The sequence below is a fragment of the Melanerpes formicivorus genome, unplaced genomic scaffold (assembly GCF_026170545.1).
Source record: "Melanerpes formicivorus ecotype bairdi unplaced genomic scaffold, bMelFor1.0.p_v2 SCAF_29, whole genome shotgun sequence".
NCBI lineage: Eukaryota > Metazoa > Chordata > Aves > Piciformes > Picidae > Melanerpes > Melanerpes formicivorus.
Window position 1 is genome coordinate 7,302,591 of NW_027142381.1, and position 20,154 is coordinate 7,322,744.

General features: G+C 44.4%; 2 protein-coding genes across 11 annotated transcripts in view; one reads left to right on the plus strand and one right to left on the minus strand.

Moving 5' to 3' along the window:
• The window catches only part of BRIP1 (BRCA1 interacting helicase 1), a 108,414-nt gene extending 102,559 nt beyond the window's left edge, over positions 1-5,855 (plus strand). The window contains exon 25 of the mRNA XM_068154827.1: positions 5,369-5,855. Coding sequence (XP_068010928.1) covers positions 5,369-5,464 — 96 coding nt within the window. The 3' untranslated portion in view covers positions 5,465-5,855. The remainder of the gene's footprint in view (positions 1-5,368) is intronic.
• Positions 5,856-18,834: 12,979 nt separating this feature from the next.
• The window catches only part of TBX4 (T-box transcription factor 4), a 58,517-nt gene continuing 57,197 nt past the window's right edge, over positions 18,835-20,154 (minus strand). For all 10 annotated transcript variants that reach the window (XM_068154833.1, XM_068154837.1, XM_068154836.1 and 7 more), the window contains one exon: positions 18,835-19,785. In XM_068154833.1, coding sequence (XP_068010934.1) covers positions 19,163-19,785 — 623 coding nt within the window. In that variant the 3' untranslated portion in view covers positions 18,835-19,162. The remainder of the gene's footprint in view (positions 19,786-20,154) is intronic.

Sequence of the window (20,154 nt, forward strand, 5' to 3'; positions counted from 1 at the left end):
GGCTTCAGAAGGATCTGCAGAATATGGCTGGGCACATCTGCCCCAGAGCCATGTGGCTGAAACAAGATGAGTTAAAGGAGGAATCCCACCATCACAATGGGCTTGTTGGGGCAGCACAGCTGACAGGCAAGTACCTCAGCTGTCAAACCCTTCCTTGTCACAACCAGTAGATTCCTGCTCTTAGTATTAAAAGTGTGTCAGAATTTCCATTATAAGCCACTTATTTTGTGGGTTTATAGCTTTACCATAAAAATACACCTTGGCTTGAGTCTTGGCATGCAGCCATTTGACTTCTAACACAATATTGATTCAGAACATCCAGACAATGGTTTTATCTGAAAAGTTGTTGCTGCTTTCCCCCCCCTTTTTGTTCTCAAGTACCTTGTTTTCTGCAAGACTCTCAGAAATCCAAGGTGGCCAGATGTGATTTCCACAAGAATCTGCAATGTCTGGAAGCCCTTTTTGGATGGACTGGGATATGTGATAAGAAAGAAAGATCTGAGGACATCTACAAAGTTCTCAGGCCAGACAGGAAGGCTGGATACAGACCTCCAGGACTGAATTCACATCATCACTGTCGCGTCCAGCAGTCTGACTGCCATCACCCAGAAAGTTTACCGGAAGTTAGCAGAAAGCAGCAATGTTTTGGCCAGCCTGGAATTTGCTAGCATAAATGAAGATATGAACTAAAAATATCAAATTTGGAGTGAAATCAAAGACTCTTAGGTCACATTCGAAGTCCATAGTGGAACCAAATGACTGTCAGTCAGTGATTTCCATGAGATGAGGAGTTAGGATTAAAACAATGCTAGTAATTTGGCATGTACAGATACTCAGATGGGATATTTCAGGTCAGCTCAGGAAAAAAATGTCAAACCCTTTAGTTCTGAGCTTCAGGAGGAGCATGTGGCCTGTTCAGATCATAGCCCCAGTGAATGACTGGCAAAGGCGGACAGAAACTGGAGCTCCTAGCAGCCAAATCCTGTAACCCAAGCAGTGTTTATGAAAAGAATGATGAAAAGGGGTGATCCCAATCTGATCCCTGGCCTTGCTGCACAATTAGGAAAAGTGATAATCTTGGTTTGTAAAACAAGGAAAATTGGCAGCTGTGGGAAAATTAAAGGAAGTAGCTCAGTTAAATATTAAACATTGAAAATATTGGCCATAAAAGCCTCTCTGAGGCTGGCTAGGAGAGTATGTCAGAAAGGTCTAGGGAAAGTTCTTCAATCAGTTCAGGAAGTGTGAAGACACGAAGCTGAAAGTGCTGAGCTCTGGAAAAAAAAATGAGAACAAAGCTGCTAGCTTTTCTCTAGATTTGGTCAGTTTACTTTTTGGATGTCTATTAGGATCTGTGAAATGAATGGAATAAAGTCCCCTTCCTCAGGCTGAAGTTATTGGACTGGGTGGACTGCAAAAGAATAAATTGCACTCAAGCAGGCAGAGTGACTGCTGGCAAGCAGGAAGCATGGAAAGGTGGGAAAATTGATTCTGAAAATCCATCCCCTTCTGAGCAAGTGTAGCTGACATGATGGATAAGCTATGGAAGGATTTGGACTTTCTTATGGCTACTAACAGAGTAAGACATGCTGGAAGTATTGTCTTACAAATTAAAGCTCCAGAAATTTTCATTCATTATGTGGCTCAGGTGCAGCACAGCTTTTGCAGATAACTGCTTTGCAGTGAGCAGGTTTTCCTAGCACTGCACTGGACTGGTACAGCTGCTGCTTGGTGTAGGATATTTTTCCCTAAGTATAGGTAGAGTGACAGGAATCACATTTGAAGGGCCAAGCACTTGCAGAAATCTTAGCTGCTCCATCTGAAGGAGAGGTTCATTTTCTCTTGCACTGAACTGAAATTCTAAGTTCATTTCAATGCAGAGCTTCAGCATGAAGTCATTGTCCCTGGAGGTGTTCAAGAAACCCGTGGGCATGACACTTTGGAATATGATTTAATGGCCATGGTGGTTGTAGGTTGATGGTTGAACTCCAGGATCTTAAAGGTCTTTTCCAACTGAAACAATTCCATGATTCTATGGTTGTGTGATGCTGTAGGTAGATGTACTTGCTCCAGCTTAACTTAGCCAGCACAGGGAACTGTAACTTGAAAAATACAGAGATCAATACAAGTCAGAGTGTCCACTAAGTACCTCCAGGCTACCCTGAGCTTGTGAGCTCTACTGAGCTCAGTCACCGTTGCTGTTGGTGATTCTGTTAGCTGGGGTAAGGACACCACTGCTGTGCCACAGTCACCGTTTCCATGAACTGTTTAGATTCCCTAACATGTTTTTTTTCCAGTGAAAAGTCAGTTCTCTGGATCCAATAAATACACAGCCTACACACAGTGGTCTACCACAGACTGATGCTGAGGGAAACCAACCCATCACACCGCACCTCGCTATTTAGCAAAAGCAAAGTGGTAAGGAGTGCTACTGGGCATCAAGGAAATGAACTGGGATGGGATAAGTGAGCTTTCAACAATTTTTGGACCTCACTCCTAGTTCTGATTAAAGTCAAATGGTGGCCCGAGCAGATTCTGCAGAGCCAAGTAACAGGAAAAGGGGGAGGGAGCAGCTTTCAGAGCAGGACAAGCCCGACTGCAATTTACAAAGCTGTCTTTTGACTCAGCACCTGCTGTGTTTTAGGGGATGGGGAGAAGGTATGGTTCAGCATGCCTGGTTCAGATTATTTCTAGATGATATCTTGGTACAAAGTGAGACATTTGACCAGGAACTGACGTATTTACAAATGGTCTTCAATGCTTTGAAAGTCATCAACCTGAAAGCACATCCAAAGACAAGTGAATCGCTGCAAGCAGAAGTAATTAATTAGGAGTGCTCAGGCAGCTAGGGAATGGTTTTCACAGACAAAAGGAAAATGGAGGCAGGACAATCCTGACCAGCTCTCCAGACAATGGCAGCCAGGTGAAAGCTTCTGGGTTATTTTAAGGATTACTGCTACTATTTCAGGCTGTTTATCTGTAGCTCTGTGAGTATTGTAAAACCCCTGCATGAGCTGGGTAAAAAGGAAGCCATTTCACTGGCCAGCACAGTGGGGTTGAACATTTTCAGCATTTAGGAGAAGCTGTTGTAACTGCTCCCACTTCAACCTGCCCATGTTTCAAACACCTTTCAGGCTGGACACAGATGCTAGCGCTTATGGTCTGGGGGCAAGATGGACAAGAGAGAATCAAAGGATTTGAGAGGATGGTGGCATATTACAACAAAAAGTTTATGTTCTCAGGGGAGAAATTAATATTCTGCTCAAAGAACATCTGACAGTGGTTAAATCTATAGAACATTTTCACTGCCTTTTCTTTGGAAAAGGATATATGGCTTGGACAAATCCTCGGCAGGCTGCAGGGACTCTGAAGGACACATTGCCTCCTGTCCACTGGAGGGAGGAAAGTTGTGCTTCCACGGTGTGAAGCAGGCTACAGCACAGGTTTGTCTGGAGAGCAGCATTGGAGGTTTGTTACCAATGCTGCCCTATCCCACAACAGGAGGAACAGGACACCAGGGGAAATCCTGGTAGTACCCAATGCCCAGTTGTCAAAATGCTTCTGCTGAAAGTGTGTGTCCTTCATGAAAGGAAAGACATCACCCATCTCCTGTTAGGAGATTCCTGCTGTGCACAGAATGGTGGACTTACCTTTTGGAAACAAGCATAACTGTACTGAAGCAACACATGGCTCTACCATCCATTAGTTACTCCTGCCACAAGTGTGCTGCAATGAGTTGGATTTTATTCATTTGTCAGTGTTAAGGAGGTGTGCTGTGATGAAATTCTCCATCTCTACTCTTAGATCAAGCAAAGAAAATCTGTACCTTAGGGAAGGACTAACCTTGTGGGTTTATACCTCTCTGTCTATAAAATGCCATGAGGAGTTCTGGGGTCTATTCATGTGAACTAAGTAGCAGGCTGGTAATTTTCTTTCTACGTTAAACCAAGTGTTACAAAATTTTGAGGAGTTTCTGCTATAGCACACAGAGATTCAGCTTTAAATTTTTTTGTCTCTGAAGTCATGATTTCCTAAATGACTTCTTTGTCTATACCTGAACCATCTTGGAGCCACCATGTTATGTTTCTAGTGTATCACTGATGTGAGAGGCAACAGATTGTGATACCAGAGCTCCATAAGCAAGGGGAAATAAGTGCAGGAGTTTAAATACATTTATGTTAAATACATATATCTCAATTTCTGGACATCACAGGGAGCTGAAAACTGAAAGGATAAAAGCCAGGAAAGTGGGTACTTAGGAATAACCTGATTTTAACAGATTTGTTTCATTTGAAAGCCATTTGCTGCTTTCTTCAAGCAGCAGGAGGGATCAAACCCAGGGAAATCAGCTGTGTAAAGATTTTCATCACTATGTGAAACTGCTGTTGAATGAGCTCATGTAAATCAGCGGTACTGCTGGGTTACTAGGTGCTGGCCAGAAACACTGACCTACATGAAACGTGAAGCAGGGATGGTTTTGCCATGTGTGAGCTGGTGATGCGGGTTTTATACAGCAGATGTGCCAGGTACACTTGAAAATCAGGAGTGGGAGGGAGAGCTTCTCAAAACTGATTGTGAATATGGGAAGCCCTCCTGCAGAGACAAGCACATTACCATTAAACAGCAGACTCAGTTGGCTCTTGTGCCTGATACTGGGGCCCCTCGATCTATGACCCCAGATCCATCTGTACCTGGGAGGTGCTGGGATTCTGGAGTACTGTGAGGTCTGAGCACCTAGGCAGATTTCAAAGTAATTTTGTGCTTTAAAATTTGCCTTGTTGGAAGCTGTGAAGAAGAAGGTTTGAGGTTGCTTGATGTTTCTGGTTTGTGTGACTTGGTCTCCATTCTCATTTCACCTTTACTGTGCCTGCTGAGCTACTCAGTGTAACAGCTTCTCCTCAGAGTGCTCTGTCCTCTAGTGGGGTCCTCAGGGTAGGATTGTGAGGACCCATGGTGCTCATTTGTGTATGTCCTTCATGGGCTTGGTGTGGGACACTGTGGCACATGCAGATTCAGATGATTTCTTCTGGATCCCTTTAAAGTCCATTAATCTTTATAGAGCTGGGACTTTAACAGCAAATGGTCCACTCCAGCAAAGTGCTGAGCTCCCTCAATTCAAAACATCTTGCAGAACGAGGCCGAAGACTATGAGTTAGGAAAAGGTGTGAGGAGAACTTTATTAGTATGGCAGATATTTAACCTGTAGAAAGAAACCCCACAGATTTTAGCCATTTTAAGTGCATTTCACACTTTTTGACCATTTGAAATAACCACATTTGTAAAAACTCCTTTTAATGAATAGAGCTCTTTATGTACAAAGGCAAACCTTTCCCCTAAGTGCAGTGCTTTGAAAATACTATTTCTTTTGTAGGTCTGGCTGCTTCCATCATCTGTTCATTATTGCTTATTGCCACAGAACCTTCAAGACTGGAAAACAGGCAATTTAGGTGATTATACTTTATCTTAAAAGATTTTTTTCTGATCCACACCGTGTATTCCTCAGGACCAATAAGATAAGTCAAGGACTTTGTTACTTAATACCAACTCTGATGAACCAAGTGGAAAGGCAGTGCAAGCTTTGTGTATGAGCGATGGGAAAGAGCTACCTGGTTACAAAGTGTGGCCTCATTGAAGTCAGTGGGGGTTTTGCCATTTGACTTCAACAAAGCAAAGGCTTCACCATATGTTTAAAAGGAATTACTCCCTGGGCCTGTTGTCAGAATGCTGAGAAAGAGACCATTTTCAGAACTGCCTTCCTTTTCACATTGGAATGCTTCTTTACTTCAAGGTAATTTGGTATCAGGATAATTTGATATCAAAACTTCTCATTGATGTAATTTTATTTTGAGTCAGGTTATAATTGGTTCTCTTTTTCCTTTCCCACCCCCCCTATTTTCTTGTGCATTTAGAGCCCCCCACGTGGCAATGTCTGGGCTAAGAGCACGGTAGGGGAGTGTTGGCCTATTTTGTATTGCTGGGATTTCGACTGAATTAAAGAAAAACAGAAATGAAAAGATTTGCATTTGTTTAATGTGATTAAATAGGGCCACATAAAGTTGGAGCCAAGCTAGGAACACAAACCTTCACCTTTTCTGCAGGCACACCATAAAGGGAGAGGCAGACATGTCATATCTACCGTATCAATGTCATTGCAGAGTATGTAAAGCAGAAGAAGAAAAAAAACCACCCCCTAAGCCCCTCACTCTTATTTGTCTTAGGAAATATCGAAAACTTTTATAGGGAAGGGGGAAAATATTTTTTTGGCCAGCATGAAAGGTAAAATCCTGCAGACATGGGCACAGAGACTGAACAGACGGGCTGCTGTAAAACAACCATTTAATAAGGCATTAAAATGCCATCGACTTGGACACATAAAAAAAAAAAAAGCTATGAAAACAAATGCCTTTCAAATAATTAGGATCTTATGCTTGAGACCAGTGTTGATCTCTATGCAGAGATTTTCCTGCTGAAATCAGACCCAGCCTAAGTCTGATCGTCTAAGGAAGGAATTAGCAGCGTATAAATTGGCTGCTGCTTGAGATTTTTTCTGGTTCTGCCATACCTAACCACTCACATAAATGATTACTTCAGCCTTTCTCTCTATCTCCTCCTCTCTGTTTCCTAAAATATTCTGGAATACATTTGGTGCAGCAGGCCAGAATGATTTTTTAATCGAAGCTCAGATTTTTATCATGAGTGTGTGAAATGGTTGAGTTATTGGCTTTTTACCTACCCTCTGTGAGTGAATCTCAGCCAGGCTTAGCAGGCGCAGCCAGAAATAGCAGCAGGAGCCCGTTTCTGGTCTTGGAAACATAGTGTGACTTTGCTTTCCCTTCAAGAAACAAATTTGTATTGAGTTGAAGTTGTCACAATAATTCCTAGTGGTAGCTGGTGTGTAAAAGGCATCAAACTGTTGTATACATTTATCCTTTCATATAGATTAAAAATCCTTCCAGAACAATTTAATTGACTCCAATTGCAAAAGAATGATTAGAAGTCTGTGGATTTAAGCCTGGCTCGCTGCTGTCATGAGCTTCTTCATCACAGCTCCCAAAAGCAACACTAAATTAAGTATTTGGAAGGGTGTATTATCTTTGGTAATGCAATTAACGTGAGGAGCCCAAATAACCAGGTGGTGATCTAAGAGGTGAGCACCGGATTCTCGATTTAGAGTAGGAATTGAATAGGGAGGAATTGAATAGGTTTTATAACAAAAGGAGCATTAAAGGAATATTGGCTTTCTTATAGAGCAATATTACCGGTTTGATCTCCATTTTCCTGAGGATTAACATCAATAATCTTGGAGAAATTAATGTGTCCCTTCAGTATTTCATTTTGTTTCCTGCTTTGTCATTAGTCAACAGTTAGCCCCCAAGGCACATCGCTTTAAACTTCTAATCCAGCGTCTGCCTTTCAGCTCGCTGGTTGCAGATCCCTCGTGTTTTTAAACACACAGAACTGGGTCTCATGGTAAGGGCCTCGTGTTTAACATTCAGAACCACCAGAACTGGAGAGGCTGATCATCATCTGTGATTTCATCTGTTAATCAGTTTTATATGACTCTCTGCAAGCCTGGCTTTCCAAGGTGTGAAAATTTGTGCTGCGGAGGTGTTTTATGGATTGCAACTGTAATTTTGGAATAAGATTCTAAATAACTGGGCTGGTTGTAAAGCTTTGGGCAGGATTTTTTTTGTTTAGGTTCCTGTGAATTGCTGTTAAACCTATTGTAGCCATTTGGCTAGCAGTACATCCCAATTAGCAACCCTGCTATCTAGCAGTGGCAGTATGTAAGTGATTTGGGTTTTTAAGTCAGTCGTAAATGATTAGTCCAAAAGAGTAGCATAAAACTTCGAGCTAGTCCCCTGCAGGAGTCGGCTGGAGGAAATTAAAGGATCAACAACATAAGGGAAGCACTGAGGTAGGATTGTTCCAGGCTGCAGCCACAGGCTTTCACATGCACTCAGGAAATTGACTTCATCAAAAGCTGAGGATGCAGGCGTGAGGATGAGGAGGATAGCGCAGGTGATGATGCTAAATCATGGCTCAACAGCACATCGTGTTCGGAGGGAGAGGTTTCCTCCCCACCTCAAAAAAAAAAATGTAGTCAGTGTTCCTATATAAAAATTAAATCTCCTGAAGAATTAATAAAAGTTCAGCATAAATCTGAGCTATAAATCTAATATAACTTAATAAATAATGAAGACTCAGTTTCCCCCAAACGCTATCAGTTGGATGGGGGGTTTGCACAAGAAGGACTCCCTAAAAGCTCTGCTGCTCGTTCCAGAGTCTCTGCTCTGTGGATTTGTGTGGGGTTGTGTGTGTGAGAGCTTTAAAAGCAGAGAGTCAGGGGTGCTCAGGACTCAGAGTCAGGCAAGGCATTTTCTTTAATGTCTGAAGCAAACGCATGCTGCAGAAATGTGGATCTTCTGGGCCTGAGATGAAACTGAAACCTTTGTAGTGGAGCAGGAAAGACTCAGAAGAGGGGAAATGCATAAATCTACATCTGGAGCCAAGTATGCTGGGAAGGCATAAAGAGATGGGGGAGCAGGAGAGCCAGAGCCGGGCTGGGAAAGAGCAAAATTCCAAGGGGAAAAGTGTAAGAAAGAAAGAGGAATGTCCCAGGAATGAAGCTCTTCTAATGTTCAAAGCTTTCATCGGAAGTAAAGCACTGGAAAGCTATAATCCAGATAAGGGAATTAGAGCAAAAATTAACAATATTCAGCTATTCCAGTGTCAAAAGCAGCAGCAGAATTATTGGTGTTAGAGGTTACTGCCGGGAGGGAAAAGCTCAGCATGTCTTGGGTAATTAAGCTTCATTGGAGAGCATGGATCCCTTCTCCAGGTAAGAAATGCTTTTATAACATGCCATCTTTTGCTATTGTAATTAAACACCATGGGCTATTCTGCATATGAAGTCTTAAACACTTCACTCCTTTATCATGGGATTTTACTGGCCAGGCATGTGTGCTCTTATGGCAAAAAGCACTGGCTGCCATTAGAAAAAAACCCACCAAAAAAAAAACCCCAAAACCCAAACATTTCTTTTTATGACTCGACTTGCTGTATTTTTAAATATATATTGAGCCAAATTCATCCCTTGTGTAGCTCACTTGTAGCCAATAAGGACAGATTTGGCCCATGCCTATATGAGAAAGGTGGTGACAATTAAAATATATTGTTTAATAATGAGAGCTATGGTAGTGAAGTGTCTTTGTGTCTATGAAATCATACACCACGACACCACGCTGCCAGTAGAGAGTGGGGCTAGCAAAACATATCAGAGCAGTTTCTGATGGAAAGGCAAAAGCACTCTTAACTTTTATGATGATGATCAAATATCACAAAGGCATTTGAACAAGACTAATTTAGGTAACATCTCCAGAAGGCTCATTTATAGCCTAGTGTTTTACCATAGAGCAAGCCATTTGAAAATATTTCTTGCATGTTTTTATATGTGGCTCTCAAGGACAGTGTGACTGGCTGTTATGAGCTGTAAGTAAAAGAACAGTTTCTATTTCATTTATATTTTAGTGATTTTCAGTAATATTATAAGAAGGAATGTTCCCTATTAAATGGAAGTGTGTGGACAGCCGTTATTATCACTCTATATTGGTAATTCCCAGTTGGTCCCCTGTGTGAGCTGTTTTAGCAAGACATGAAAGACATTGCTGATGCCCTGAAGACCTTGCCCATCTAGGCAGCAAGGTATCCAAAGCCCCTCGCAGGCAGCCAAGTCCTCAGTGCAACACCAGGACAAATGAGTTTTGTTTGGCGTGCGGCACACTGGGCCATCCACCACAGCTCCCCTTTGTGCCGCTGTGGGTAAGTTATAGTGACTTTTATATGCTGAAGCCTTTCTCTGCTGTCTACTGCCTTTTCTCCTCCTCCTGAAGGTATTTGGGTAATGACTAGTCATAGCCAGGAACCATAGCCCTGATTCCAAGCTCTCCACTCATGCTGCCAGGAAGCCTGGCTCAGCTTTGCTGGGTGTCGTAACTGTCCTGACTGTTTGGTCAAAGGCTTTACTGGGTGCTGGGTCACCCTCTCACCAAAAGGGGATGTGGGAAGCTGAGAGAAATAACCAAAGCAATTTCCCTTGGGCCTGGAGAGCTCAGGAAAAGTCTCTTACCCCGGGGGCCCCTGCTCCTTCCCCTCTGCTCTGACCCTTCACAGCTGCCACTGGGTTACTTGTCACTATGCTTTAGGAACTGGGGTGGGAGAGGTCAGCATAATAAGAGGACAGATATTTTGTTGACCCAAGAACTGAACTAGCTCTTGATGGCCCTGCCCAGGAACATAGGGAAGACAGCAATGTATAACCTACTTAATCAATGAACACCAGCAGAAAAGGGTAGCTCTAAATGAGACTAAAGATATCAAATATTACAACTGCAATGGTTTTTCATTTTCTCTAATGCTACTGATCTTCTAAGGAGTCTCTGAACACCCCCAGAATGAGGGGAGTGGGGTGGGGGGAATAACAGAGCAACACCAAAAAGCTGGTTTTGCTGTAAATATTGCTCATTCTAACTCTCTTTTATAGAAATCTGGCCTTTGGCATTGAACTCAGATAATATTTTATTAGAAGAAAGCATGATTCATTGGAATGATGAACTTCAGGGTCTATGAAAGGAAAACTGGGAGGGACACGACAGCAGCTCGGCTGTGGAAAACCAATTCAAGGAGCCATTGCCACGCGAAGAGACTCAACCCACAGTAAAAAATGACAGAAAGGAACACAATATTTCCAAGGAAATATCTGAGCACTGCCTTGGAGCCAAGTAAGGAATGATTGCTGTATTAACCTGTCAGGAAAGGGTCATGCAGTATATGTGGGAGAAGGATACCCTGCCGCTTTGCAATTGCTAGGAATTCTTTTATTAGCATCAATGTGGTGATCAGCACTGGCCCCTACACCTGTAAAGCTGAAACTTAACCAAAGAAGTAATAAGAGATCCCAGGAGGAAAGGGATGTTTGGTCTGTCTTAAATAGGATAAAAGTTACTTTTCTCCTTTTTTGCACCTTTTCAGAGCCTTGTGTTTCCTGCTGTGATAGGCATGGCTATGTTATCCATAGTTCTTTATACATGGGATGTGCAGGCTTGGTCCTTATATCTCCCAGGTTCTCAGAGCTTCAGGTTATTTCTGTTTCCAAGTCTTTGACTGAATGTCTCTGCTGCTCCCAGGTTTCTGTATCACTCCAGTGGCTCTACCTAGTCATCAGTTGTCCAGCTCTTGTCTGCCTCTCTCTAAATGCCCTGTATGTGTCGAAGCATGAGGCTTGCACTCCTGATTTTGCAAGCACACTCCCTGACACCTTTCAGTCTTGAAGTGCCTGGGCAATGGTTACACAAAGAGTTAACCTCCCCTTGCTCCTTGCTGATGAAGAAATGTAGAAAAACTGCAGGTTGTCCAAACTTTTATGTAACAGGCCATGTGCTCAGCTCTAACACTGAGTGTAAATCTAGGCCTTCTCTGTGACACTGGGCAGAAATCCCAGTGGAAGTTTTTCCTGCCTCTAACCTGTCTACTTGCCTTAATAATGATAAATGGTGGGAGGGAGAGGGTGAGGGAGGGGGAAAACTATCTAAGCTTTGAACTGGTTGTGTCTTAAGAAGGATGGGAAGGAAAAAGGCAGATTTATTTAAACCAGAATTTTTATATGGCTTGAAGCATTGCTTTTTCTCTCCTCCTGGTCCCCTTTGGTGTTCTCCTAAGTAAGTCTTAGACTAAATCCTTATCCAAAGATATCTAATCAGGGGAGACACTGTGGCTGCTTTTATTTTTTACTGGAAATTGAGTTGCTTACCTGCCCCAACTTCCATTTTCATCCTGCACGTAGCTGCTCAGTAGCCATCACCTTTGCTTTCAGACTCAGTATCCATTGCAGACTGACTGTTTCATATTACTTCTGATGCACAAAGTGGGTTCATCACCTTTCCAGAATGTCTCATGATTGATTCCTCATGTCCAGGGCAAACTGCTCTAAAGTTTCAGGCTAAAATAAGTGCTTGGATTTAGGAGGGATAATCAATGGTTCAAGCCTTATTCTCCTCATGTTTTGAGCTATCCATTTGTGTATTAGATTCACAACTGATATTAAATACAACACAATATGATAGATCCAAAGTGTATTACACTCTCAGGAGCTGCTCAGATGAGTAAACTATCATTTGCAGAGTAGAGCTGTGTCATCTTTCAAACTCAAATCATTGTGCCTCATACCTAAACTATACCACACATCCAAGGCTGCAAGCTGGGCGTGTTGAGAAGATCAGAGGGCTGGCCTTGCTGTACTGAGGGCTGGGAAAGTTTTCCTAGTGACTTCAACAAAAGTAGGCCTGAGCCTTATGATTTTGGCACAAAAATGTGAAAAATATTCTTTTTCTTCTCTGCTGGACACTCAGCTGCAGCAGACAGCAGATAGAGGCTGCGAGGGAGAACTAGCTCTGCACATATTGTTCTGTGCACATGTTCTCTAGTAAATACTCATCAAGGGATGCATCTGTTCCTGCTGGCAGCATCTGAGGTTCAGCACACAAATTTGGCCCAGGTTTCTGGTATCAGTGTAAACCTCCCAGCTAGAAGCTCCATTTGTCAAATTTTGTCTCTCAGAATTGTTGAATTTTTGTGGTGTCCCAGCTGACAGTGCTGACATTCCACTTCATTCTCTGTAGGGGGGGGAAATAAATAAATAATTGAAATCTCAAACTCCAGCTTCCTCCTGTTTGTAAGTACAGCCCCACTGCAAATATTCATCAAACCTGTAGCAGTGCATGGCTGGAAGCCAACAATTAGTAGCTGCTGAAAACGAAGGAAGATGGCAACAACAAATGAACCAGGTGAAAGGTGTTCTCTTCAGGCAGAATCACAGAATCAAAGCCTTGCTTTGTTTGGAAAAGACCTCTAAGATCATTGAGTCCAGCCATGGGTAAGGGGTTTTGACCTGTTGTAGCTATTCCTCCTGTTTCCATTCCAGTGGGTTTTGCTTTTCTTTTATTAAGCAAGTTTCTAATGAACAGAGGTCTGAATGATCCTGGGTTTGACTGAACTAACATTATCAGCACTTTGCATTGATTTATGTCCTTTTGAATTTCCTTCTTTCAGGGTCCAATGCCAAAGGTGGACTCAGGCTCAGGACTGCAATTTCCAGCCTTGGAGACACCTTGCTGCACACCCTGTGTAAATCCACTGTGACTTTTGAGCAGCCCCAAGAGTGGTCAGACAGGTAGGTCAGGTAGGTTTGCTGTTGTGACTGCAGTGAGGATCTTCCTGACCATGGGCTCCCTTGGTGGCTGTAACCACCCAGCACTATGGCACAAAGTCCCAGGGGTACTGACTTCCCTTGCTGTTACCCAAGCAGTTTCTCAAAGGGGTTGAGCAGCCCATGCCAAGTTCAAAATGAAACTTCACTTTGGTTTAGATACCACACAGCCCAGTCTGGCCTGCACAGCACCAGTGCAAGGAGAGGCTGTGAATCCTAGCATGAAGCTGCCATCTGACCACCACTGCCCACAGTGGCTGCTTTGTGGGCAGAGCCCACGAGGCAGTTCCTCTCATGGCACTGTTTTCACATCAAAACACAGTTCATGTTGGACAAGACTTTTTGCTTTGCTTGTACCACTCCCAGTACTTTCTCCTCTTTCATTTTTAATATTGATCCTGTAATTTGTGGAGAGGAAATCAATTCAAGAACCTTGTTCTCTCCAGCAGCAAGTCACAGACTCATGATTTCTCTTCCAGCCCACTATCACAGCAATAAAACTCCTCAAGTCACATTGAATCTGGACTGCCTCTTGTCACAGGCAAGTGCATGGCACCTAATTGGAGCAGGTCCTTAAACCAAAATATTGTAATTTTTTATTATTATTCAAACATTGCTGCAGGAACTTGAGTGGCCAAGGAGAGAGGGGATCTTTTTTTATTCCTCCTGCTGGATTTTTGCACTCCAACCATCCTCACGGGAGTTCTCTTCTTCAAAAGAAACATTCTTTCTATACAAGCTGCAAAAGGAATTATTTAATGACATCATAAATTAATACAGAGAGGCACAAATTTTCCAAAATGTGGAGAAAGGGGGGGGGGGGGAGAAGTTAGAAAAAAAAATCAGTGTTTGCCAAAAAAATCCCCCAGCTCTTCCAGGCTTAGGCCTCTCTTGAGCCTGTGAGCTGCCAATGATACCAAATTGAATGGTGGGGCTCTTGGCAGGGCTGAAGTTTAGCTTGTTTAAATTCTGGCAAATATTCCTATTACTCACATACTCAGCAAGCTGATACAAATATTTGCTCTATTTAGAGTGAAGGCCAAACTCAGAGCTGGCATAAGTGCTGTTGGACTCAGTGGAGCTAAGCTTGCTTGTTCCAATATTAAATTTGGACATCTACCTTAAAGAAAAACAGGATAAAAGGAAAACAGATCCCTGAGCCTTTTAGTACTGACTAGAATACATCAATGGAAACCAGAGCTCATGTGGGGCCAGCTTTTCCTCACTTGCTAATTTTTGCCTTAATCTGATTTGAAATGGCCCTAGTTTCTCTGCACTTGGATTGCCACTCACTGCTAGGATGCAACAAACCAGCTAACCAAAAGCTAACCAAAGCTGGAGCTGAGAAAGGCTCCACACACGTGAAGCTCTCCACATTCTTGAGAAGTAAAAGCTGCTTGCAGTGCAGTAAATCAAAGGCAGACACAGTAAGCACACTTGATCTATTTTAATGCTGTGCAGGTTGTTGGGATATTTTTTTAATGATGTCCACAGCTTAGTGTTTCTGATTTGAAAAGCAAGCAGACCAAATCCTCAAGGAGGCTTGGATGTTGCTGTGCTCTCTGCTGGGGAATGCCCACAGCTGGGCAGGGAGCTGCAGGGCAGGCGGCACCGGGAATGGCACTACACAGCTCGATGGAGAGTCACACACTCAGCAGCTGCCAGGCCTGCCTAGATGTGAAGCTCAGAAGAAATGAAGTGGAACCTGGGTGCCTCATCCAGCCAGCCCAGTGCTGCCCACCTTGCTCATGAGCTGGCTCTTGGGATCAAATACTTCAACAGGTTGGAAATGTTGCAATGAAAAACAAAACCCAAACAAAAAACTCCCCCAAACCCAACACATGTCCATCCCCTGAATTAATACCAGCTGAATGTGCTTCAGGGGTGTGCTAGCTGTGGGCCTGTGCTCAGGTCACACGTGGTTTGTAAGCTGATGCTGTTTAATGCTAGCTGAATCATAGAATGACTTAGGTTGGAAGGGATCAGGGTTGCAGACCATCTACTCCAACCTCCCCACCTCGGGCAGGGGCACCTCTAAATTAGACTCAGCTGCTCAAGGCCTTATCCACCCTGGCCTTGATCAGCCCCAGGGAGGAGGCATCCACAGCCTCTCTGGGCAACCTATTCGAGTCCCCTTGTACTAAAGAACTTCCTACGCTCCAGTCTAGCCCTACTCTCCCTTAGCTTCAAACCATTCCCCCTTGTCCTCTTGCTAGACACCCTTCTGAAAAAGCCCTCTGCAGTCTTCCTGTAGGATCCCTTCAGGTACTGGAAGGCACTTTACTGTTCCCCTAGTCTTCTCTTCTTTAGACTGAACAACCCCAGCTCCTTCAGCCTATCCTCATAAATGCTACATAGAAGAGGGATCCCAACAACTTAATGCTTGCTGTTTAGAACTGGGACATCTAAAGGCCTGAGCTAGATTCCTCTCTGAGTGGAAAAAGATCCTCACCAGAGGATGACTCATCCCATTCTAATCTCAATGTCTGATCTCTCTCCACTGACTATAAAAGGAGCCCAGATGACCAGATTAGCATAGCCACATTTTACACATTTATCTGCTAACTCAGCCTTTTACAACCAGGCCCTGTGCTCACAAATACCATCTCCTGCTTTTATAACTAAAAGCTTATTATTTGCCACAGGCTGTCACAGGGCACTTGATGCTCAGCCCCAAGGGCTGGTCTGGGACGACAACTGTCCCCTTTGCACAGGTTGACAGCCTGTGTGCACCCAAGTTAAAACCTGCATTAATTCCATGTTCAAGTCTCCTCTACACCCCCTGTAGTACCTGAAAGCTGCTGGAACAGTTCTTACAGGAATTACTTTTTAAACTGCCATCAATCAATAAATGTTACACTGAAGAGCAGTAGATAGATTTAAAAGAATGGTTAAAAATAGAAGCACTGATTATTCATTAAAAATTGGCATTGTTATGCTGTTAATCATATTTGTAAAACAGGCCAAAGATCCAGGTTGGATTCTCATTTGGCCCCTGGGCTGCTGACCCCATTAATTTTTAGGTTACAGTGGCAGCATTTGTCTCCTTTAGTGTTGACTCGGTGTCACTATGAGAAATGAACTGAGCATTTCAAATAATGGTTGGTGACACCCTCAGACCTTTCCCCCACCACCTCCTCCAACCTTTAATTCTTCACTGTTGTCACTGTCACTCTCTACACATAAGCACTGGGGCAACTTTTGGGTGGCTGTGGCTGCTTTGGGTTTCAGCTGGTAGTGCTTGGTGTGTTCAGATTCCTGTCTCCATTAAAAAAAGAAAAGATGAGCCATGATGAGCTATCAGGAGGTTGGAGCCAGGAGCGAGGCAGCCCCTTCTCCTTGATCACAAGCAGAGGAAATGGTTACAAGCTGTGCCAGGAGAGGGTCAGGCTGGATATTAGGAAATAATTCTTCACTGAAAAGGTTCTCAAACCCTGGAGTGGTCTACCTGGGGTGGTGGCAGAGCTGCCATCCCTGGGGGTCTTCAAGCACACCTGGTGCCTAGGGACATGGTTTAGTGTTGACCCTTCAGTGCTGGGTCAAAGGTTGGACTGGGTGATCTGCAAGATCTATTCCAACTGGATATATTGTGTGATCACAAACCCACCCAAACCTCTTATCCTTGCTGTGGGTAAGTCAAGTTTGATGCTGCAGCTTTGAGGTGGTGAAAGAGAGCCGAGCGTGCACCTTGGGAAAGCGTTGGGTCGGTGTAATCAGGCAGGAGGAGACAGAAGAGAGAGAGAAGGCATCTGGTAATTCCCCCCAGAAGGGTTTTATACTAACCATTGAAATGCACCCAGAGACAGCTTAGAGTAGTAAAACGACTTTATGTTCTGATAGGTAAAATAAAATGTCCATGCTATGTAACAAACATTGAAAGAGTCCACACCACCTGTAGCTAATGTGCTTTCTAAGGAAGATTTAGCTGTAGCATATAGGGCTTGAGGATGTTGTATTTTTTGTTCATCTAACCCCTTCTTAGTTTTTACAGCAAAGGTGTGTAATTAAAAAAAAAATTAATCTTAAATAGATGTCTTTTAAAAAAAAAACACCAAACCCCTTGCAACATTCATTTTTATTAAGTATTTCATTTGTAAAAAGCAAAGCTGAACGGGACAGGTGGCCTGCAGTTGTGAGATATAGATATATTTTTATATATATATATAATATATATATATGTATATAAATAGCTATTCAGCATGCAAAAGCTGTAGTGATTTCCAAGGTCTGATTACAAAATCCACACTGCTCCCACCTGGAGTCTGCTGCATGGGTGTATGAGATTGTCCTGCTTGAAGCGTGACCTCCGCTTTGGGGGCCTCTGGGTGGCTGCTTGCAGTGAAACGACCCTCATGCCCCAGCCTCCCTTCATTGGGATGGAGCCATCGAGACACAGAAGCACCTCACAGCTTCCAAATTTGCATTTCAGCTTCTTGCCTTTCCCTGATTGGGAAGCAGGGGAGGGAAAAGCCTCCTGCTGTGCACGAGTAAAGCTTGAATTTTGCGCCCTTCAGCGGACCAAACTCCCAGCATCACCTCTGAGTTGCCATCCCTCAGGACAGCTGCACCTGAGAGTTCAGCAGGGTGGACACACTGCAGACTGGAGGAGGACACAGCCCAGCTTAGGAGCTTTTTGGGTGAAAGCCATTGGAGTTTCACTTCAGAAAGAGCCCAGCTTGCTTTCCCAGATGAGGCTGTTCCACACCTTGGCTGTTGCTGAGTCAGGGACACTCTGCTAGGCAAAGCCAGCGCCGCAGGAGTCAGCTCGAGATAGTTCCACAGTAAACAAGAGTAGCAATGTATTACACTGGTTACAGATTTTTACCTGATCTACAAATATTTGTACACTGCAAAGCCTGGCAGGTGATGAGACCGCTCCCCACCCCACAGTTAAGAGAGGATTCCTCTATGCCTCCTTTATGCTGCAAACAATTCTTCCCATGTTAGCTGCAAAGTTCAACAACAAACAAACAAACATAGCACAAAAGGCACATTCCAGCTGAGCACGAAAGAAATCAAGGACCAGCAAATGCAGAAACCATTCCTGGAAAGTATTAGCAATTTTTTTAAGCTTAAACTTCATAAATATATTGCAATAAGCAAGTGTGATTCAATCAAGGGATGGGAGACTGAAGACACTGGGTCTGTTCCTACGCTGCAATTAATTTGCTGTCTGGCCTCAGGCAGAACGCTTTAACTTCTTCATTTCCCACAGCCAGAAGGATGGTGTTGTGGGGGGAGAAGAAGAGACATTTGTGCATCAGTGCCTTAGCCTCCACAAGCCCTGGCACGAACCCTGCACTGCACTGGGGAGGTATCGGGGTGGCACCCTGGCTCCCTGACCCCACCACTGAGCCTCTCCATGGGCCCCTGTGCTCCTACAGCTCCATCACTTCCAGAGGAAGAAGGAACTTCTACAGAGAAAAAGAGCTAAAGAAGTGCTGCTTACAGCAGTCCTGGAACTACACAACCAAAGCCATTGCTTTTTCCTTTGAGTGTTGGGATGCTGTGACTTCATGAACCAAGAACCATAAAAGTGAAGCTCTTAGTTTCTTCCCCCCCCCCCACCCCCCTCCAAAGAGCCAGAACTTGCTCGTGGATGTTTAATGTTACAAGCATAGGAAATGACTGGCTGCTTCACTTGATGGTCATGAACGTGGTTTCTACTGGATCAGTAATGAACTAATTTATGCAGGAGTCAGTATGAGACTGATGGATGCAGCCCACCGAGCCAGGAGATGTCATTCTCTGTGTGCCTGAAGATGCAAACTCCTCACCCCCACAAATCCCTCTGGAAACGCAGAGTTGTCTCACCGCAGTGCAAGTTACCCACAGGTATCAACACTGATGGAACTGTCCTGGAGCAGTAACGTTGGCTGTGGCACGGCTCGGCCGTGGGAGTCACCCATCAGTCCAGTTCTCCACAGTCCCTAGCCCTGAATGATACTGCAGCGACGACTCCCGCGACAAGGAGAAGCTTTGCGAGTAGAGGAACTCGTTGGCCGCGTTGAGGTGCGGAGAGGGAGGTTTCCTCTCGCACACGGAGGGGTGCACCCTTTCCCTCGGGAAGGAGGCAGAAGGAACCCGCTCCCGAACCTGAGACTGGGACAGCTGATTGTAGACGCTGAAGTGGCTGTTACCCGGCGGCTGCGAACCTTGGCCCGCGATGGACGGGAGCCGCGGCATCATGGTGGTGGCGGTAAAATGAGTGGGGAAGGGCTGGTAAGGGACAGTTTCCATTGTCTGAACACTGTAGCTGGTGTAAGGTGCGACAGAAGTCCACATATTGCAGCTCAGGGGGGGAGGTGGAGGTGGCAAGTCGTCAACCGTTGAGACCCCAGCGATTTCAGCCCCAGAACCAGAGTACATGCAGGCATCCCTCGGAGCCACCTCGCTGCAGTAGGAAGGGCTGAGCATCTGCTGCTCGTAGGGAGGCGGGGAACGGAAGTAGTGATCGTCTCCTACAGAGGAGGAGGCTTCCAGGTAGGAACGTTTGCAGGGCAGGTCCAGGTGCCGAGCACTTTCTGCAAGCAAAATCAAAACCACTTCGTCAGGAGCAGCTCCCAGAGCCACAGCCTTTAGCAGCGATCTGCCAAGAGCCTGGGTTGCTTCTGTGGAGTCCCCTTAGAAGCCAAGCAGGCAGTCTGTGATTATTTCACTAAACAACTGGGGCTCTCTTTCAGATTAATCCAGTTAAACCATTTGAGTTTGGAAAGACAATGCACGACATCAAAAAGACATTGTGTTGCAAACATTGTCAGGCTAATCCCCTCGGCCTCAAAGCCTTCTGGTGACATTTATCTGGCTAAGTGAGGGCCTTGGGCTACTCTCTGCTCACATCAGAGATTACTTCACATTCATCCAGATAACACAGGGCCCTGACACTCCCGCCG